The 23570-nt window shown below is 37.1% G+C and overlaps 1 protein-coding gene across 1 annotated transcript; it reads left to right on the forward strand.

Annotated features, from left to right (window-relative positions):
* Positions 1-1996: 1996 nt before the first annotated feature.
* Positions 1997-16007, forward strand: apoob (apolipoprotein O, b). Its single transcript, XM_067578007.1, has 9 exons — positions 1997-2077; positions 2427-2531; positions 3549-3671; positions 6056-6088; positions 7403-7457; positions 8825-8920; positions 10122-10213; positions 13972-14061; positions 14176-16007. Exons 1-9 carry the CDS (start codon positions 2000-2002, stop codon positions 14218-14220), a joined length of 717 nt encoding a protein of 238 aa, XP_067434108.1. The 5' UTR covers positions 1997-1999; the 3' UTR covers positions 14221-16007.
* The last annotated feature ends 7563 nt before the right edge of the window (positions 16008-23570 follow it).

The raw sequence follows: 23570 nt of genomic DNA on the forward strand, positions 1-23570 counted from the left end.
TTAATTGGAAAATATGTTCAAAAGTTGTACCAGTATTCTTCATGTAGAAGGTAAACATATCTGTTAAAGACTAAAGCATGTGTGTGAATTATTAAGCTTTTAATAATTAGTAACATTTTTGAGTAAGTTTATAAATTGGCAGAAAAATGTCACTATTTCTCACAACCCAACATGACATCTTCAAACTGCTTGTTGTTCTTTTGACAATCCAAAACCAAATATGTTCAGTTTGTAATGATTAAAAAAAAAAAAGAAAATCAGCAAATTTTCACAACCGAGAAGCTGGAACCAGTGAATATTTAGCATTTTTGTATTGCGTTATAAATTACAAAATAGTTTTGATTAATTTTGTCTTTCTACTAATTGTCGGCACTGGTTACGACAGAGATGTGATATTCATTTGCAGTAATGATGAAGGTTTAATTGCTCATATAAAATGACTGATAAACCAGGACCCCATAAGGAATAATTACAGGACATCCCAAACATACTGCAATATAAAAATAATGCTATAAAGTAAAGTAAATGTATACTTAAAGGGCAGTTCAGTCAGGAGCCCAAATGAACATTGAAACCTGTTTTTCTTGCTGTAATCATTCCTCCTGTTCATACTGACCATTAGAAGATCCCTTCATAATCCACTTACAATGGAAGTGATGGAGGACAAAATCCACAGTCCTCCTTCTGTGCAAACATGTATTTAAAAGTTTATCTGAAGCTAATATGAAGCTTCAGCGTCCAAATGAGTCAAATCAAGTAGATATCTTTCAATGTTACAGTCTTTTTAGTGCCAAAGTCCCTCTTTTTGTTACTACCACCTGCAGCTCAACAGGGAAACACTGTCTGAGGAAACACAAAGAGGGAATTTGATGCTAAACAGACTGTAAATGTGTCAGATATCCACTTGATATGACTAACTCAGACTGCTGAAGTCTCATATAAGCTTCACATCAACTTTTAAATGACTGTGGACACACTGTGGATTTTGGCCTTCATCACTTCCATTTAAAGCACATTTGAAGGATCTTTTAATATCCAGTTTGAACAGGAGGAATGATCACAGCGAGGAAAACCTCTTTCACTGTTCATATGGACACCTGACTGCTGGTTTAACACACACTTGATTTTTTTATTACCAGATCTTGTGTCACAGACTAGTTTAAAGACTCATTATATAAGTTTTATGCTTATATGTTGCAAATTTGGGAACATGTAGTGTTCTAGCACAGAAAAAGTGCACACAGAGAGGAAAAAATACAGGATTAATAAGGGCTGAGCAGCTAATTATTTGCCCCAAGGACTCATAACAATGGGTATACAATATAACAATATTAAAAGCTGGTTAACTGGGCAACAACGGGTGCAATATAAATGTAAATCAATATGATTTATTTATTTATTTCAATTCATTTCAGAATATAATTGACTGGTAACAGATGTCATGTTTCCCATTAGTAAGTGAGGGCTCATACAGCTGATTTTAATACTCATTTGTCTTAAAATGACTCATATGTTCTGTGCACTTCGAGACAAGAGACATACTTTATTGGTTATCCACTAGTATATCCTTCTACTGCTTCATTTATGGCTGATTGAAAGTCTGTTGTTGCTGTTGTTGCCTTAGAAACAAATGTGAGACCGACACCTGTTTGTGTTTGTGAAGAACAAATCTGTTATGATTGAAGTTGTGGAATTAAAACAGTTGGAATTCACACATTAAAAATTAAATTTCTGGTAGTTTAATTAGACTTCATTTCAGCACTATGCACTGTTCAAATAGCATGTCACAACCGCAGTATTAATACCTCTCAGTATTAGAATTAACAAGCTTATTTTCTCCTAATCAACACTAGATTAATGAAAAATTATGTAAAAGTTTTAATGTAAACTATGAAGGTCCAGACTTTCATAAAGGGGCCCAATATTTTTGCTGGAGGGCCGGATTTAGTCCACGGGCCACTATTTGCCTTAATTAAATGTTTTGACAGCTGAATACACAATGCGCATGCGCTTACTCTCTCCGGCTTGCCGTAGAAAGGCGAAAGTCCTCTGGATGAGAATGTCATACGTGAAGCTGGTAAATATTTGCTTAACGTTTTTACTTTTTTACACCTGAAAAATATTGTAGTTTTTAAGCAGTAGCTGTCATTTAATAAAGAAAATTGTTATAGTTTTACTCACAGCACTATAACAGCGAAGAGATGTTTATTAGTTAGCTATCAGCTACCGTTAGCGTCAGTTAAACAGTCGAAGGGTCTTTTTCTCTAATTATTTAACATTACAAGACGTTAAACGCCACATTTATATTCCCGACTTACTCCGAAGTGTCTGAATATATGTTTTAAGATGTTTTAATCGACAGCACAGCCTCATTTCTAGCTTTATCCTTCCTCCCCGATGTGTGTGTTTTGCCGCTCCGCCGCCAGGTGTCGCTGTGCGCCGCTGCTCCCGGGCTGACGGGCCTGCTGAGCGGCTCCGTGCTGGCGGCCAGTGAGGGGAAGAAGAAGAGTTCACAGCTGAGCATCGATGAGGTGAGTTAATCAATAACTGACTGACAGGAGCAGTATGTGCTCACTGTCACTGTGTCATCACTTTGACCTGTTTCCCTCTGTACTTATACACTGTTTATTTACAGTGGTGGAAAGTAAACATTTACATAAGTACAATGTTGAGGTATTTTTACTTTGAGTATTTCCATGTGATGCTACTTTCTACATTTCAGAGGGAAATATTGTACTTTCTACTCCACTACATTTATTTGACAGCTTTAGTTACTTTTCAGATGAAGATTTGACACAATGGATAATATAACAAGCTTTTAAAATACAACACATTGTTAAAGATGAAACCAGTGGTTTCCAACCTTTTTGGGTTTTTGACGTCTTACAAAAAGCAGTGTGTAGTCGGGGTCACATTTCACATGTCTATGAGTTGTTAACAGCTCCACCAAATAGTGATTTTTCCCTCTAAACTTCCCACATGCTTTCATTTCAATAAATGTTCAAATGATCCAATATTTCAGCAAAAATCAAAGATTAGAGAAAAAGTCCAAAAACTGAAAACAGATTTGTGTATCAGAACTTTGTTTTTTCTTCTTTCCTCTCCCATTAATCATCTCACGACCCCTCAGATTTATCTGATGACCCTTTGGAGGGGCCCAGCCCCTAGGTTGGGAACCACTGGACTAAACTAGCTAACTGTATATAAAGTAGTGTAAACTAGCTCCACCTCCAGCAGCTACAACAGTAACATGCTGCTCTAACACTGATGCTTCACTATTAATAATCTAATGATGTCATATATAATAATATATCAGTCAGAGGGACCAAACCACTACTTTTACTGCAATACTTTAACTACATCAAGCTCATAATACTTATGTACTTTTACTGCAATACTTTAACTACATCAAGCTCATAATACTTATGTACTTTTACTGTAGTAGGGTTTTATCTTGTAGTGGAGTATTTGTACATTGCTGTATTGGTACTTTTATTTACTTATCTTGACACTGACACTCATCATCCTCCTGCTGTCGTTTGTTTCAGCTGCCGTCTTTATACAGCACCCCTGAAGTAGAGCCGCAGTACGTGGAGCCAGAGGCGGGGCAGCTGGAGCAGAGCATCGCGTCACTGAGGAAATGGGCAGAGCCGTATATAGACCAGTATCAGGTGTGTTTACATCTCACCCTTCCTGTCACCAACACAGAACTTTAATTGTTGTGATATTTTGGGCAGGTATACTATGCAGAAAACTGATCTTTTTCAGAATTTGTTCAAACTGCACGTTAAAATTTAACTCCATGTCTGTGTTTTCCTGCCAAAATCTGACCTTAACCTCCACTCAGGCCACTCCACTTGTTCTCTTTTTTTATTTAAAGATCACTGTGCACCGTCTGCAGACACACATTAATATCTCTACATCCACTGGATTAAAATGGAGGCTCTGCCTTTTATGGACCTGTTGCCATGATGAATCAGAGCTCCATTAATGATGATTTTTTTTAATTCATTACACACATGCTTAACTCAGAGTTGAGTGAACTGACTCTGATCAGCTGGAACTGAAAACTCAAAGTTTCCCATCTCAGAGTTCATCAACTCAGAGTTCAGGGTCAGACTCAGAGTTTATTGAACCTGCTTTCTGGAATCGACCCTCGTTTTATCCCGACCGACAGTCCACGACCCAAAAATATTCACTTTACTGTCATAGAGGACTAAAAAAACCAGAAAATATTCACATGTTAGAAGCTGGAAACAGAGATTTTGTTTTTAAAAACCGTTAATCAATTATCAAAATAGTAATTTGTAAATGTAGTTTGTAAGCTACTCAAACAACATAATAACAAATAAATCCTGTCAGGCAGCAGCTAATGAATATTTTCATTATCGATTAATCTGGTTGTTATTTTTTCAATTAATCACTTAATTGTTTGGTCTGTGAAATGTCAAAAAAAAGTGAAAAATTGTCCATCACAACTTGTCAGGGACCAAGATCACATCTTCAAATGTCTTGTTTTATGCAGCCAAAAGTCTAAAACTGACATGTATTCAGTTTATTATCATATTAGACAAAGAGAAGAAGAAAATCCATCATTTGAAATGCTGGATGCAACTTGAAAAATGATTTTAAATGATGTTTGATTCAGCTCGAAAATCCTGTAAAAATTAATTGTGTTTTCACTGTGGATGTCAGATATACAGTCAGCTGTCTAATCATCAACACGCTGTACATCCCAAAACCAGTCAGCCTTCGGTGCCTCCTGCGTTCACAGCTTCACTTCCACCGTTTAGTGGGTTTTTTTAAAAGATTTTGTGGAGATATTTAAATGTCATATTTCTGGAATAACAACCTCCTCACTTTCCCTCACAAACTCTTGGATCTCCCATAGTTCCACAACTCTGCAGTTTTCATTCCTGATGTCAGATGTTTTTTTTATCAGCTGCTATGACCAGTAAAAATAAAATCACATGAGCTCAGAAGCATCATCACGTGCACCTTTTTTATTTCCAGAACGATGGCACCAAAGAGACGCAGCTGTCGGTGTTACCTGAAGGATTAAACAACACATGTTTCTGCTTTGTTTTTGTCACGCTGGGCGCTTGAAGTTTTTCACTGCAGATGAAGATATGCCCAACAAAAATATTACATTTAATAACCCGGCTTGTTAAATTTTTCCACCATGCGAGACACTTGCAAGCGCTGCACATCTGTATTTTTTCCCCCCATTATTTTTAATTACCGTCGTTGGGTAGAATTAGTTTCTCAAGAATGTGATTATATTTTCAAAGCGGTCACGTTTGTGCAGTGTGACGTGGAGTTTCTAACAAAAAGACACATGTTTTAAAACCTCTTTGTTATCCATCATATTCACATGTACAGGAAGTTGTATTAATACTGAACTCAGCCTGAGGAAACATCAGGAAAAAGTGATATTATTGAAAGTATTTTTTCCTTCTAGGCTCAGAGCGTCAGATGCTGAAGGTCTAAACTAGCTTGATTGTGTCTGTGCAACAAAATATTTCCTTCTGTTTCATCACTGATGATCAATCGTGTCTATTTGGTGTTTAAAAACGAGGAAATAATTATGCTCACTTTTTCATAAAAGCATGAAACTTGGCACACTTGTACAGTTTGGGGCCCTGAACATTTTCAGAAATGGAGCCATGGCAAAAAACGCCTTGTGGTGGCCATGGCGACCAATTTGCTTTCCACCATAACCTAATTATGTATAGTGCATCATATCTCCTGAACCAAATATGATAACACAGAAAAAGTGATGTCTACTCCTATGTTTTTATGGCCAAGGATTACAATGATACCATATACAACATCATAAACTGTTCAGGTTAATAGTTAATGGTGCATTCATTGATGCTGTGAGAAGGAAATCACAGTATAGGAATACCAAGGCTAGACTTTATAATATCATGTCTGTTGCATGCATGTTATGTAAAGTTTTAAAAGCTTGAATGTCCAACATATGTCCATAACACTTTTTTTTTTTTTGCTGTATGAAAAAATGAACTTAATTTCTGTGTCTTGTGTTTTGCAGCAAACAGGCCAGGCTGCAATGGAGAAAGTTGAGGTTTGTGACCTGTAAAAATCCTTGTTTTTCACTTTCTTTTTCTTTTAGCTGTCGTTGCTGTGATGAAAAGCAGTTATTTAACAGTCACACGTCCGGTTGTTTGATGACTTTTTTTGAGGTGACAGCTGCAGCTCGATGCACAGAAACATGTCCAAACTGTCAGTGACAAAGCAAAGCCGTGATGCTGTTTTTGTCTTCACACCGCGGTTTGTTAGGAAATATTGTAAACATGACGCTTACTGGTGTCATGAGTGCGAAAGCGAAACCACATCAACTTCCTCAGTGTTTTAAATTTGCTTTAAAGGTCAAGTCCATGTTATAACTATGTAAATTACAGGTGTACTCACATATATAATTAAAGAGTTAAACATATGTATGAACAAGTACTTTGTTTATAAGCAGATTATAATGATGCAGTAGTGGAAAGTAAGTTAAGTGCATTTACTTGTGTAAAGTACTTAAGTACAGTTTTAAAGTTCTCATTTAATGCTACTTTAATGGGAAATGTTATACTTTTTACTCCAATATTTGACAGTTGTAGTTACTGTTTACTTTGCAGATATAAATTTATTGATTATCTTTTAAAATATTTGTTATAAATTACCTAACATGACTTAAAGTTAGCATCACTTCCACCAATTACAACAGTATAATACTACTTACATAAGAAAACATTGGTAACAATCATCCAATCACATGATGCATATTAACATTTTTCTGCGTAACGAGTTTACTTGTGATAAATTAAGTATTATTATTTTCTGTTAATACTTTTGTACTTTAGCTTAAGTTAAGTAGCAGTGTTTTTACTTGTAACAGAGTATTTTTAGAGTTTGGTATTTCTACATATAAACTATTGACAGCAGGAGAAAACATTAATAATTGAGATTTAGATGTTAATCTGTGAATCATCAGTGTGGACGTGAGATCAGGTTCCTGTTCTGTTGTGTATTTTGGCAGAGCAGCGACACTTTTATTTAGATTTGGTTTGTTTGGTTTGAAGTGCACGATAGTTAATAAAAAGTCAAAAGGATCAGAGCTGCCTGGTTTCATCTGGTCAGTGATATTGTGAGTTTTAATTATAATATTAAATTGTTGACATATCAGCTGTTCATGTGATCTTTTAATCATTTCACATTTCTAACTATTCTGCAGATGTTAGATTGATTCTTTGTGGTGTAAAAGTTTGTTAAGAGTAAAAACGTTGTTTTATTGCACATTTTAAAGTGAGTGTACGTGATTCTATACAGACTGATGAGATTAATGTGACTTTTCTGTGTGTGTGTGTGACTGTTGGTGATCTTTGAACCACAGAGAGCGTACAGGACTGTGGAGCCAACCATCAACACCTCTATAACAACAGTCACAGGTGAGAAAACACTTTGTTCACTTCGTAAAGTCCTGAACACGACTTCAGTCAACGCAGTCGGTGTAACGTCTGCTGTAAACATGATTATACATGATCAGTAAACAACTGTGTTTGTGTCCAGTCAAAAGAAATATCACAACATAAGGATTTTCTTAACAAAAACAACTAAAATCTCAGAAATATTTGACATTTTTCAGGATGTTAAACCTTTGGCATGTTATAAATGAGATGAAAAACAAGATTGTAACATGATTCTGTGGCAGGAAACGTTTGTTATTTTGCTCTACAGCGAGTTTAACTGACTATAAACAGCTTCTACTTTTAATCTAATCTGTGGTTTCTTGTTTTTTCAGCATAAACTGGTCTAATATGGTCAACTGGTCAACCATCTTAGACATTAAATTAAATTTACAGCTTATATTGCTAAAGTTTTGGGGTTTGTTTGTTGTTTGTCCACAGCTGAGCCTGACATGTTTGCTCATTACACATATATCAGTATCAGTGTTTATTTCAACCAATAAATGACAAGAAAATGAATCACAGAAAGATGCAGATGTGTTGAAACAGTCTCACTGTTTTGTAGTTTGTCCATCGGAGAGAAGTTTCCTCTGTAAAACGTCCTGCTCAGCATATTTCATGGTCAAAATTGTTTTTTAAAAAAAAGCAAACTTAAGAGAACTTCATCAAAAATGTTTCTTGATGTTGAGTTTTGTATAAACAATTCTTTTAATTATCAGTTAATTTGCCGAATATTTTCTCGTTTTAATCGTTTTGTCTTCAAAATGTCAGAAAATAGTGAAAAATGTTCGTTATAACGTCAAACTGCTCAAGTTAATGTATTCAACTTCAACCAACTGTCCAAAAATCACAACGATATTTAGTTTACTATCATGTGTAACAAAGAAAAGCATAAAATCCTGAAAAATGAAAACAAACGAATCGATTATCAAACTCGATTGACGATCCTGCATCAGTCAGGTTATAATGAACAACCTGAACTCATGATGAATTATCAGGATGCAGACAGGTTGATGTTAAAGCTGCAACTAACCATCAATCTGCTGATTATTTTCTTGATTAATCCATTCATTGTTTTGTGTATAAATAGTGAAAAATAGCTGTTATTTATTTTTAGAGTTTATTATCATGTTTGACACAGAAAAGCTTCAAATTCTCACATTTGAGACGCTGCAACCAGCAAATATTTGGCATTTTTCCTTTAAAAAAAGACTAAAACAATTAATCAATCGTCAAAATAATTGATATGTAAACATCCTTCCTTACTGAGACGGTTATTTGCGTAAATCACACATAATCAAACAGACATAATGAGGATCTTTCAGCAGGCGACTCTGTTGCTCTTTCAGACGTGTACCAGTTCCTCAGTGATCCTCCTCCTGACCTTTACCCCAGCGTGGCCGCCGTCGGTTTCTCGGGCTTCCTGGGACTTTATTTGGCCAAAGGTAACCTGTTCACACCTGCACACACACACACACAAACACACACACACACACAAACACACACTGACCTGCATTTCCTCACAGAGACTAATCAGGTCAGAGGCTGCAGACAGGTTGATAACGAGAGAGCATGAGGCAATGAGGCGGCAACAGAGCCTGCGGTTAGCGTTAGTGTTTTCTCTATTTATTCAGAATAATTCTTTTAGTGTCTTGTTTTCTCTGCAATATTCCTTTAATCCAAGACAATTTTCTCTTTCAGGAGATGATAAAAGCAACCTTAAACCTTGAAAAAAGCCCAGTGCTCACTCTATCTCAGTCTCTACTACTAACTAAGTTTCCTTTAATGCCTTTTTTCAACCTACAGAGAAAAGTTATGGACACATAAATATGGTTTTTGATCGCAGGCATGTTCGCTGAATTGCATTCTTGTCTGTTGAGTCTAAAGCATGTAAACAGTTTGGACTCTGTGACTCTTCTCGGACAATAGTTCTCCTTGTATGATTGTTGGTGCGAGATGGCGGCTCTGTTAAGGAAAACGCTTTGATTGTACAGGATGTACAAAGACGTTATTTAACAGTTAAATGTCCGGTTGTTGGTTTTTTTCTTTTAGCTTTTCCAGTAGATTCAAACAAACATGCTGCAACACAAGACAACATATGGAGCAAATTTACATCATGAAAATAAAATAGTAGGGATATTTATTTCCTGTTCGGTCCTTTCTGTCTTTATATGCATCAAAAAATGCGTACGGCTGTATACATATTTGAAACCGAGTAATCAAATAAATTACTCTAAATTACTCCCAGAAAGGAAAAACAAAACAAAACGTCATTTTTACACCTTCAACAGTAATTATCATCCATGACTCCCATTTTTTAAGTGTAACTGGTGTATAATCATGCTTGTATCCTCTTCTATGTTTGAATCCAGATCTCTTTTCCAGACTTTTTTAGTGGATTTTCCCTTTAAAAGCTTGGTAAAAGACATGATAAGGAGTTTCTGTTATCACGCAGTAAACACAGGATGTCACACAGTCGAGGAGCTGCTGTCTGACTTTATGACAGATAGATGAATTATTAAATCAATAAAGTGTTAACGAGGACTGGAGTGAAAGGTCACATCGGTTCACAGCAGCAGCTTCTTCACTTTGACCTCTGACCTCTGACCTCTGACCTCTGACAAAACATGTTTCTGTTGTTTTCAGGCTCCAGAGTGAAGCGACTGGTGTTTCCAGTTGGACTCATGGCTCTGAGCGCCTCCATGTTTTACCCTCAGCAGGCTGCATCCTTATTAAAGGTTTGTTTTTGTGTCTTATATATATCACCTCCTGTATGTAGTTATATGCAACTAGAGCTGCAATGATAAGTCGATTAATCGATTAAGTGATCAACAGAAAATAAGTCGTTGTCGTTTTAGTAATTTTTTAAGCAGAAATTCTTCTAAAATGTGAGAATTTGAGGATTTTCTTTGTCGGGCATGATATTAATTTAAGTATTTGAGGTTTTTTTGGTTTGTTGGTCAAATAAAAAAAGACACTTGAAGACCTCACGTTGGGCTGCAGGAAATTATAACAGGAATATATTTATAGACAAAACAATATATCAATTAAACAATCAGAACGTTAACTGATAATGAAAATAATGATTAGTGGCAACAGACACAGAATGTTGAACAGTTTCACTGAATTAGTGGGTTTCATGTCGACTGAGCTGCGTTGAGCAACCTAACCGTTATTTAATTAATATTTAATATTAAGCAAATCCAAAAAGTTGAATGTGAATCTTGACACTTTGAAATGAAAATGGTTGAAATCTTTAAACAAAGGATCAAACATCAGGTCACATTTTGATTTAAAAGCCTTTATTTTTTACATTCCTTAATAATAAAAAACAACAACAATAATCAACTAGTTTTGATGAAGGCAGATCTTCATTTTTTCCGAAACCAACAATCCAACATGTTCACCAGCTTCATGCAGGGATCAGCCAGGTGTGGAGGTGAGAAGGCAGCAGAACTAGAGCTGCAACCATTAGTTGATTAATCCATTAGTTGATTGACAGAAAATTAATCAGCAACCATTTTGATAATTAAAAAATCGTTTCAGTCATTTTTTCTCTGGTTTTAACTTCTTAGATTTGAGGATTTTGCTGTTTATCTTTGACATAAACAACAATCTTTAGGTTCTGGACTGTTAGCAACACAGAGGACTCTAAGAAACTATGAATTTTTTTACAATTTGGTAACATTTCATACAAATTACATTAGTTGAACTTCTCTCTGTTTCAGTCCTGACACAACCAAAGATATCGATGGCTGAAGAGCAAAAGCTCCTATCTGAAAAATGCACTTTTTTGAGAAAATTGTTTAAAAAAAGTTGTTTTCTTGCAGAATGCTGTTTGTTAAGGATACCCAGTACGTAATACACTGTTTTTGGACTATATTACTATATTATGTGGTATTGTTTACGGTATGTTTGTATGGTTATTACGGTATTGTTAACACATAATATAGTAATATAGTCCAAAAACAGTGTATTATGTATCGGGTATCCTTAACAAATAGCATTCTGCAAGAAAACAACAAGTGTTTTTATAGTTTTCTCAAAAAAGTGCATTTTTCAGAGAGGAGGTTTTGCTCTTCGGCCATCGATATTCATTTTACTGTCACAGAGACTAAAGAAACCAGAAAATATTCACATTTAAGAAGCTGGAATCAGAGAATTTTTCCATTTTTTCTTCTTTATGAAATGTCTCAAAATGATTAATTGATTATCAAAACAGTTGTCCAAGAATGTCCAAACCACTCTGCCAGTGTGTGACAAAGCCAGAATATTAAAAAAACAACTTTAACAATCATAATTACTATTTCAGAAGAAAATGTAGTTTTAACTGTTTCAGATGTTTTGTGCAACAAAGGATCTTGTTTGAGTGGAAAGTTTCACCAAGTTTTTAAGGTCAACATTGATATTTTTGGTTTGATGCTGCTGATTATTTTTGACTATTTTTGATTATTTGACTTTGTTGTTTTTGTCCACATGACAAGGTTTCGGTGTAAAATGAAAATATAGTACAACTGTGAAACATGGGCTGAATTTTCTGACATAAGCAGAAAGTTTAACCGGATAGAGATGAAAGAAAAGGTTAAACCTGTAAATCTGTTCTCACCTCTTTATTTAATGTTTCACCAAGTTCCAGATTCGACTCAGGAAGCAGCTATGAAAACAGGAAAGGTGAAAAACATGGACTTTTATTTTATTTTTAGGTGCAAAATTATTCTTGGTAGGTAGATCTTTTTGGGCCAGACATTTTTAATGGAAAATCACACCCTTGTTTTATAAACCGAACCTCTCCCGTCATGCTGGGCATCACGTAGATTAAAACTTTCCAGGCAGGTCTCATGCAGCAGTTAGTTTTATCACTGTTTGTGTGTGTTTGATCTGTGACTCGTTTCCCTTTAGGAAAGGGTTGTGCTTTTCCTGTAGGAGCTGCTGGCTGTGAGTTTTTGCATGTAATTCCCACCAATGTCTGGGTTATTTTATTCATTTCCACCCAGAGAACCGACAGGCACGAACACAGAATGAAACACAAACACAATGACACGCCTGACTCGCCACTCCCAACACATGCAGAGATGAAACCGACGGGCAGGGCAGGCCAGCGTGCAGATATGAAAACACATGAGCTGACGAGATAAAAGAGGACGTTGCATCTCTGGTTTACAGAGTCAGTGGACTTCTATCGAAGTTGTGGGAAGTTTCGTAGTGAAACCAGTTCATTCCTCTTTTTTAAGAAATAGGAAATCTTTGTATTTTAAATTCTGCAGATCAGCATTTTGTGTGTTGAAAGGTTCATCTGTAGACTTTAAAATAAAAAGATTGCTTTGGGGTTATGAATGTTTGGCCTTGATGCAAGCCAACACCTCACTAGAATATGTGTGGTTTCCTTAAAGAGTCTATAATTATATTTTTTTATAATCACGATGTCTAAGCTGTCAGTGTGTAATGTGTTTGGCTCGTAGTGATGAACATACAGAGAATTATCAGAGACTCTGCAGCTCCTCTCGGCTTTACGGAGCTTTATAGTGAGTTTCAGCTCATTGTTCATCTGTCCGGCTGCAACTTTATTGTTCTGGTTCACTCTCAGCACAAAGCTTCTTTTCATTAACCAGAACGAGTGTCTTTCAAACCGAGCATATTTATTCTCCTCCAACATGCTGCAGTTTACTAAACGTGGGAAAACAACGGAGCTCGCGCCCAACATCTTGAGTGTACACCTTTTTTTGTCTCTCTAAACTAGTGACAACAACGGGCCAGATAATTTCCTTCAAAATAAAAGCATTTCTGTTTAACTGGAAACCAGGCATTTATAGTGTATTCTCCATATAAACACTGAATAATTACAATTTCCAGGTTTTTCCTGACGTGTACATTTTACTGTAAATGCTATAACTGTAAATAAATGTAAATAGTGCATTCTATTTTTAACATATAACTTAAACTAAACATGAATTGCCTATTTTCCTCAATCAAATAAAAACAATTCACAACACAGCGTTCTCATAGCGTCGTTTTCAGAGAAAAAGCTGTAAAAAGCCGCTGTACACTACCTGCTCAGCACCAAACGGCAAACAGACACAGTTAGCTGTAGACTAGCTGGTGAACATAGTGGAGCATTTAGCAGCTAAAGAGCCAGATATTTCCCTCAGGAGTTGGTAGAGAGTAAAAACAGAGCTAAAAGAGAGTGAATATTGGACTTATATTCACCAGGTGGACAGAAACACGACTCCACATGAATGATAATGTTGCTGCGTAACTGCTGGATGTGCAGAAACGTGGACTCTGACTGGTGACTTTTGTAGCCATGTAGTCATCCATCCTAAAATATATCTCTAAAAAAATGCATCAGAGTTATGAGTGCACAGCAAATCCAGAGAGAATTTCTTCACCAGTGTTATTACGGTTTATATTTGTGATCACAAATCTGGCAAAATAATCTTCTTTATCTTGAGCCGCCCTCTTGCTGATCGGCTAATAATGTTTCTTTTGTTTCCACCAGCTGAGTCGGGATTCGGCGTACACCTGGGCTCAGCAGGGCCGGAACGCTGTAGAGACTCTTTGGAAAGATCCACCGTTTGCCAAAAAGAAGGTGAGTCTTCACTGAATGGCTGCCTGTTTTTTTCTCTTGTTGCTGTATGTTGATGCTACTGTTTTTATTGCACTAAGTAATCTGAGTTTTGTGTCTTGTCCTTTTTTTGGGAAGTCTGAGAAGAAAGAGCGAACAGAGAACAACAACACGTCCAGCTGAGACGGAAAGAAGACATGTACTACTCCATCCAATGAGACATTGGGCCTCATGCAAGAACATTTTCATATTTATCCTAAATCTCTGACTTTTTTTCTGAGGTTTCAACAAACTTTTAACTGCACAAACTTGGCGCAAATCTCTGGTTTCAGCCTGATAAACGTCACCTGTTCATGTGGAGATAAACGTTTCTGAGATTTCATCATTAGCATCATCAACGCCCCTAAAATGTCCATACAACCTGTTCCACTCCATTTCATTCACAAAAACGTTCTCAAAGAGTAAAAAGAATCATTAGACACATTTATCAGTGTCAGCAGTCGAATTAGAGGAGCTGAAACTATTAGAAAACATGAATCCATCAGAGCAGCAGCAGCACTGTGACATGCTTGGACGTGAGCTTAGATGCTAAAAAACGTCTTTATAAAGCAAAGCGCTCCATCAATAGTATGAGAGGCGTCATGTGACAGTCAGAGAGATATTAGAGGAGAGAATATTACAGCCTACAGTAGCTGGGTTAGGAGTTAGAAGTTAGGGTTAGAGTTAGGGTTAGAGTAGCTGATGTTACACTGTCAGCTGCAACACAACATGATTCTGGACAGAGAGCTGCAGAAACACCCTGAACTAGCTTTTTACTACTGACATGCTGAAGTTCGTTTTAGTTATATCTCTTATTTTAGTTCATTTGTCATCATTTTTAAACTCCAAATTCATTCAGAATTAGGATTTCAGGGCAAATTCTTGGTCAGTTCATGACTCGTACGACACGTCTGAACCACTCAGCTCCAAGTAAAACAGGTGAATGCAACAAACTCTCTGAAATCACTCGAACGTGGCACTTTAGAACGAGTCTGTTCGTACAAATGCTTCTTGCATGAGACCCGATGACTTTTCACTCTCCAGTAACACACTCACACCTGTACTACTCCTGTAGATCAACCTTTTGCATATTCCACACACACACACACAAGTCTTAGAACTATTAATCAAGACTTGTAAGCTTGTTTTGAAATATCAAACTGAATGTGTCCATTCTTTTGAGTCATTCCTGGAGTCAAACCTCTGCTCGTTCCAAGAAGCAGGTTTCCCAATTCTTCTGGATCTGTATTCCAGTGATGCAGATAAGTCTGCCGACCTGTTTCTCGGAGCAGGCCTCAGCACTCCTCCTACACTGTAATCATTTGTGTTGTTTGTAACTTTAGATTTTCCAGTTTCTGTCAAGTTTGTGCAGCGTTAGCAGCAAATCATTGATAATGTCTGCCACTTCCTCATTATAAACTGTGTGAATTTGAAGCTCAAATAGTATGTAAGAGGTTATTTATTCTAAAATCATGGCTGCAACCTTGGATTCACTGGCAGATTAAACATTTTCAGACGTCATCTGTTATTTAATTGATAAGGAGAGGTATTTAAGTCTGATAACCAGACTGAATTGCTGCTTAGTTTCACTTCAGTTCCTGTTTCTCTCTCTCTGGGTGGAGGAGTGACGATGAGTCTTATTCAAACAAAAAGTGAGAATCTAAAGTGACTCAGCTTCTTCTTTTCTCTGGCGGAGTGCCGTTTTGTGATCTTGCTAAGTGAACAAGTTGACATATTCATTTCACCAGTTGTACGTTCAGGTCGCACTGTGATGCTAATAATACTACTATCCCGTAGTAAAGGGCCAAATTAAATGTGCATTCCAGTTTGATTTACTTGAATAAAAATGTGTCTATGTCTAATAATGCACTGTATATATGAAGTGTTATCTTAATACAATGTAATTAAAACATCAGTTCTTTAACCCCAAACACTTGCTGAGCAGTTCATTCATAAAATTATAAAATTGAGTACAAAAAGAGTGACTTCAGAGTGTTTTCATGTTTTTCTTTTCTCTTTTGGATCAGTGTTTCTCTGTTCATGTGGGTCACACGGTGTCTTTTTGTATCCGTGCAACCGGAAAAAGTCACAGATAGATCATGTGTGAGAAGGTCATGTCCTGTTGTTGTGGTCAGAGGAAACCACAGCAGCAATCCCTCTTATAACCCTAAAGAATGTGACGACGAGATCAGAAGCTCTAAACGTGTTAATGCTGCTTAAGTTGCTTATATGCTCTTTACCAAATGTTCACGTTTCATTTTCCCGATTGTCCTTTTTTCCCTTTGTGGTTTCGATTTATCATCAAACCAGTGATGTAATAATGTTTCCGCAGACAGAGCAGCAGAAGCGTGTGGGCACGTGCAACTTCAAATGTTTGAGACTGGAAGGCTTTTAGGGCTGCAACTAGAGATGATGTTCATTATTGATTAATCTGTCGATCATTTAGGTTTCGTTTGATTGATTAGTTGTTTTGTCCAGAAAATGGTGAAAAATGTCTGACTGTCCGACCCAGTGAGACGTCTTCAAATGTTTTGTCATAGAGGACTAAAGAAACTAGAAAATATTCACATTTAAGTAGACATTTTTTTCTTTTAAAAAAATCACTCAAAACGATTATCAAAATAGTTTGCAACTAATTGATGAATCGTTGTAGCTCTAATGCCTTTAGAAACTGTTAAATTCTATTTTCACACTATTTTAGTCTTAATAATATAGTCTATAAACAAAAGTTGCTTTTCTGTATATTTTTATTCTACATAGTATCTGCCAGCTATTTTAATAATATATTAATCCATTAATTGTTTTGAATAACTTTTAAAGGAAAATTCTCTGATTCCAGCTTCTAAAATGTGAAAATGTTCTTGTTTCTTTAGTCCTCCATGATAGTCAACTGAATATATTTGGGTTGTGGACAAAACAAGACATTCTACGTTGCATCTTGGGTTTTATCAGCAGTGCCGGCTAGTTAACCAGCTAACATTAACTGAGTTTAAAGCCTTTTCACTAACATTTTCTTGGTTAATATTGCTATTAAATGCAATACAGTGTTAAAAACAGTCTATTAGTTCTAGATGGTGACTGAACGGTTTTATCATAAGATCATTACTGGCAGCAACTTGGTTTGGTGTGAACATTAACATATGCTTTGAGAATCTGCGCTCCCTCAAAAACATTGACTGCAGAAGACATGATGTAACTATCTTCTACTGTTTGAAATTATTAAAATTAATGAACTGAATTCATGTGGGTTTTCCCCTCCCTCATGAGACTTTTAGACTGAGACTGAGAGTTTTAGGTTAACATGTGGATGCTGATGTCAACTACAAACCAATTTGAATCCAGTCATTTGAGGCTCCAAACAGGCTAAATCAGCTGCTTTTCTAACTGAAAGTGTGTCAACACCAATAAAACTTAATTAGGCCAAAGAGAACAGCCCTGAAAACCATGACAACTTATTTCAAACAGCCACTGGCTTGACAAAAAGGGACAAAAGAACATAACGTGTGTTACAGGTACATTCTTTCTCCTCTTAAGGTGTTTGAAAGTGGTTTTAATTCCTCAAATCTTAAATATTTTAGAGGAAATATTTAGATGTACCAGCCAAATATGTGAATAACTTGTTACGTTCTTTGGTTACAGCTCATAATTATGCCTCATCAAGTGAATCTTTGTTTTATGGTGTTCCCCAAGGTTCTGTCCTGGGCCCATTGCTGTTTGCATTGTGCTTTCTTCCACTCAGGCAGATAAGTAATTTTAAAGGTATCTCCTTCCATTGTTATGCAGACGATATTCAATTATACATTTAATTTAAGCCTCAAAATGTTTCAAGACTGTCTGTTCTCCTGATAATTTTCTACTGCTAAATACTGATAAAACAGGTTCTCATTTCTGCCCTGATGACGTTGACCCAAAGGTTATGGAAAGTCTTGGCTCTTTATCCGCCTTTGTTAAACCTACCTTCCATAATCCGGTTGTTTCTATGGGCCAGGCTTTGAGTCTTGACCAGCATGTAAATTGTTTGGTTTGCTCCTGTTTCTACCAGCTGAGATGATTAAACATGCGTTCATTTCCTCCCGTCTCTTTTCCTGAACCGCTTACAAGTGGTCCAAAATGCTGCTTCCAAGCTCCTGACCAAGTCCCCCAAAAGGTCTCATGCAACACCAATCCTGAAGTCTTTAAACTGGCTTCCCATCAAATTTCAGAATCCAGTTCAAGATCCTTGTAACCATATCCAGAGCCTTGCGTGATGAGGCACCTGCCTACATTAAAGAGCTACTGCAGACATATAACACCAGTAGGAATCTGAAGTCCTTGGATCAGGGTTTGTTGGTAGTCCTTCGTTCCAGGCTCAAGACAAAAGGAGACTGTGCTTTTGAGGTTGTAGCTCCTAAACTTTTGAACTCTCTCGCATTGGACTTAAGATCTGTGGACATCTTTAAAAAGCAGCTCAAGACCCATTAGTTAACTTGCTTTTGTTTCATTTTTTTTGTTCATTTCTGTTTTTGCCTTCTGTTTTTAGCTGGATGTCTGAATTTAGTGTTTGTTGCTCTGTCTTTTATTTTCTTTTTTTTGCTTATTTTTATTGTGAAGTACTTTCTGACATCCGCTCTTGAAATGTGCTATATAAATAAACTTATTATTGTTATTACAAAGCCAACAGGGCTGTGTGTGCAAGTACGTACAGAACACACCACAAAACATTGTTTCTGTTGTGTTTTTACAGCTCAGGGACACACTTGGTGACAGTAACTGTGGGAGTTTCTGGTAACAACATCATGAACTGTTAGTTTGTATTGAATCAGAGGATATTTTGAGTTTCCATCAAGGGGAAGTTGTTACACATGTTATTCACTTTTTGCAATTTCAGACCTGCATGACCTTAAAATTTCATTATTTATCATTTTCAGCCTCTGTGAGCTGATACTGAAACTAGATGGTACAATACGGCAGATATGACTACATTCAATTTCATCATGAAGAAAGACACAAACTATACAGTGTTGAGACTGATAACAATGTGCTTTCCTGCATGCGATATTTGTAACTTGGGTCTTGGGATGTCAGTCCATCACTTTGATCCAGACCAAACGGCATCTACCACGGCTTGAGGGTGAAGCCAATGTGGAAATATCTTAAAGTGCCACAGACGGCTGCTAGATGCACCATCTGACTCCCATTAAAAAAGCCTCAACTTCTCTCTAAAAAAAACTGAGTCAATCATTTTTTCCAACTAGTCATTATGATTTTAATCTCCAAATTCGGGGCCTCTAATAATTGTACTGGTGGTTATTTTGGTTATTTTAGCTCTGTTGTTCAGATTTTTAAGACTTATAGTAGCTTTGATGTCTGCCATGTTGATTGACCAGTTAACCAATGGGTGACATTACACCTCACTACGTCCATCTTTATATACAGTGTATGGTTCAGACGGAAATATCTCAACAACTGTTGGATGGATTGCTGTGATATTTTACACAGACATTCATGTTCCCCAGAGGATGAATCCTACTGACTTTGGTGATCCTCTGACTTTCCGTCTAGCACCACCATGAGGTTGACTTTTTAGTTCTTTATTTAGAAGGAGAGGATGAATTGTAAAAACTTTGGTCTCCTGACTTTTCATCTAGTTTGTTCATTTTACCCAATTTCACTATGACCCAAAACAGATGACATTCACATCAACCTCAGCTGTACTTTGTGTTTAGTGCTAATTAGCAGTTAGCTTTATTCACCATTAATCGGACTTACTGACCCGTAACTGAACTTGTAGCCGTTGACCCGGATTCTGCTTCTGTTTCCACTTTCCTCCGCCTGCTTTGGAAGACAAATTACAGGAGCTACATTTCTCCATCAGGAGGTGCTAAATCAAGTTTCAGGTACTTGAGGGGTAGGGGTGGCTGTCAACCCATTAGTAACCAGTAACAGTAACCCCCATTTCAATTAGTTTGTGTGTACATCAGTGAGGACTTTTTAAACTTTTTGTAACGTAGAATAACACCTTTTTAGGGATGTCTGTCAGAAGTGGTGTCTCCTTTTGAATAAAGTACATCCGATCATTCTCAGTTTGTAAAATACAACGGAAAAGCAAGACAGAACCCATCACGCTTGCCCTACATTTTTTGATTGATTTGTTTATTTGAGTGTCCTGTACCTTTCTGGCGCCCAGCCCGTAAGGGCAATAACCAGGGCAATAATCATAATGTACAGTTCCACAAGTTCAAGACGATTACATTTCAGAACATTCAGTTTAAGTGACAGAAATGTCCTGTTATGTTGGATACAGTGTTTTCTGTCTCAGCTGCTGTGTATCTGCTATAAACCACAAAACAAAACAAAAGCAAACTCAACATATCAGCTTCAGACAATCAAAACGAATCAGGAGTCTTTGATTGGATATTTTCACCAAATAATTCCTGAAGACACTGTACAAAGGGTGATAAAATATATATTATTATAAAATGTAAGATCATCAGATCATAAAAAACACATAAACGTTGCTCTTCAGGAACAGGTTTATATCAGCCAGCAGTAAAGTACCAGTTCATAACTGATAAACAGGGACCTTTATCTCCTCTGTAAATTTATATATGGTTCTGTGTGGTAATCGTCTTTGATTTGAATGTAATTTCTAAGCGTTGGCTTCCTACAAATTTCCTCCTTCCATTGTTCCTTTTAGATCTTTAATAGTTTTTGTTTGACTGTATCTATATTAAACTGCAAGTTATTCCTGAAAATAAAATTCAAATCAGAAAGAGGTAAATATTGCAGCAACCTCTCGTCCAAGGACAACTGTGTGCTTTGATGCCAGTTAAAGATCTTTTTGTTAGTCTTTGCTGTGGCAGCTGAATGAGTATACAAGTAGTCAAAGGTTCAGGTTATTGGAAGTTACAGGTCGGTATGTTCCGGTGATGGAAAAACACCATTAGTGTTGTTTATGTAATCACAAGGAGCCGCCCTGCTCACTCCCACAGGTGTTCTCGGGTAGTCTGATGAGACCTTTACTCAGGTTGAAGATAGGCAGAGCTCTGCTGGGGATTACATGAGGTCACTGGACTCAAATCAATAACAGGTGCAACAAATGCTGAGAGACATGAATGAAACACCGTCTGTACACACCTGCAGAGTCCTGAGAGTAAAGGTCCTGCACATGAGTGTCCAACAAAGGCAAAATGTCCAAAAATTATCCCCAATTTGTTTGTATAACTGCAGAACTAAATAACAAGCAGCAGAGATGGAGGGATGCTGCCTGGCTGCAGTTAGTGCAAAGTGGACATTTGAAGCTGTGTAGTTTATAACTTGTTGCTTACGCTATTTCTCTTCTGACCTGCTTTGTTAAATGTCTTTTAGCAAAATCTGGTCTGACACAACATAACGCTGCTACCAGTAGAGCTGAGAACAGATAACTGTGGATGCAGAGTGAGGGTCTCTGGCACAACTTCACCTACTTCCAAGGTGCACAGAGAAGGGAAAGAAGTCTAGAGAGATGAGAACTCCAGCAACACTCCAGCCTTCACCCTGACCTGATGAAGGCCACAAGCCGAAACACGTCAGTCAACTAATTAAGTTGTTCTTCATACTACAAGTGTTGCTGGACTTCTCATCTCTCTAGGCTCCTAGAATAAATAGTTCTACAGGCTGGTAGCTCCTGTCTTTGTTGCAGAATATTTCCAGTTTTCTACATTTAGAAGTCAATCAATCAAAGAGAAATATTGATTACCATAAATCTGGAACATATAATTACAATCATCTTTTCATAATGTTCTTTAGCAAATGTTTTGTTTCATCTCAAGCCATCAGTGAGAAACTTGAATATCCATTTTTCAGTTAAAGCAAACAAAACTCTGTTTAGAAACACAGTTTATTTACATAATTTCCATTATTTGACATTCGTGAATAGTCCCGACCAATGTAGAATCCATCTGCATATCAATACATCCATCTATGAACAAAATTTCCAATCGTTCCCAAACAGATATGATCCAGTAAACTTTATGAACCAAACAGAGGCCGGCAGTATATAAACCTCTGATAAAGGGTAGAACTCACTGTAATGCAATAAAATGTTGCTGTTAGTGCCAAACATTTTCTAATTCTGCACTTCACTGGCAAACAAACGACACTATTTAAACCTTCTCTTTCTGCGTGTGAAGCCTTCAGTGTAACTGCATCATTGACAGACTGCTGGTTGATGTTTACGCAGTGTGTAATTTGATGATGTGGGTTTTTAAGGGACACACAGAAGCACGTAGTAGTCTGTCACTTTGCACAGCTGCAAGGTTTTAATCTGTGCAAATCTGGTAGTAAAGCAGGATGTGTCTGTTCATCTCTATCAGGAAACTGCAAACAGCTGACTCATAGTGACAGAACTAAACTAAATGATGATGCTTCACTAAAGGGAGCAAATTAAGTCAATGAATTGAACAAATCTTTATCTTGAGGGAGAGAAAAATACTCAAAATTGTTACCCTTGATGCACGCTGGGTTTTATGGGTTTACACTGACTGACCTGTGGAAGATCTGGTCAATGTTTAACCAGACATAAAGTTTAATACTTCAACATAAATAAGTCAAATCAAAGGTCAGGGCAATTTTGGAGCCTAAATTATAGTCATAAATCTATGTGGCGGCCCCAGGGCTTCTGCCAGGACTTGTGTGTGTTGCTGGTTCCTGTTTTGTTGGAGCTGGAGGTCATTGGAGGGAATCTGAGGCAGCAGGTCACCGTCTCCAGGTCGCATAAAACCTGCCTCATCCTGGTAGTCTGCCAGCTCCGTTTATGTTGGAGTTCTTTTGATTTTCTGTATAGTTTATTTGGTGTTATCTTAGTTAACCAGTCTCATTTGTTTAAAAACAATATTTTAAATGAACTTTTGTTAAATAAAATTCCTTTCTTTTAGTTAATCCCTCATGTGTGTTTCCCTTCTCTGCTGTGGTCTCAGAGCTGTAACATCTATCATGAACGGTGAAAGAAAGACAGTCTGAGTATAATCAGGGACATTCCCTTGTTCTCGTTCGACTGCTGCTTTCGTCCTTGTAAATCATTTTTTCCCTTCCTGTCAGAGGAATAAATGACTATTGGAACTGCTCGGTGTGGTTCGTCTCTTTCCAGTATATTTCCAAATATTCATGTTTCCAAGGACGGAGGTGTTTTTCCCTTTTCACTGCGGTGGATTTATCCATGTTTGACTCAGATGAACTCCCGTTCAGGCCCAGACTTTCTTTCTGGAGTGATCATGTGTCGTGATAAGAGCTTCAAAACACACCTCAGTTCCACCGTGTATAAAGTTACACTGAGGTCGGGCTGTTAAAATGACACAAGTTGAGTTTATTGTGTGGCTCGGTCCAAAAAGACTTTGCACAGACTGAACTAAAAACACAGAAAAACTCCTGGACCTATAGAGTAGAGATGCACTTGGCTCTCTTGCTTCAACGTACTGTAGAACCTCGCAGGGGAAATTTTGTTCTGTCTAGTCTGCAGAGTTAAAGCAGGAAATACA

The sequence above is a fragment of the Thunnus thynnus genome, chromosome 21, assembly GCF_963924715.1.
Source record: "Thunnus thynnus chromosome 21, fThuThy2.1, whole genome shotgun sequence".
NCBI lineage: Eukaryota > Metazoa > Chordata > Actinopteri > Scombriformes > Scombridae > Thunnus > Thunnus thynnus.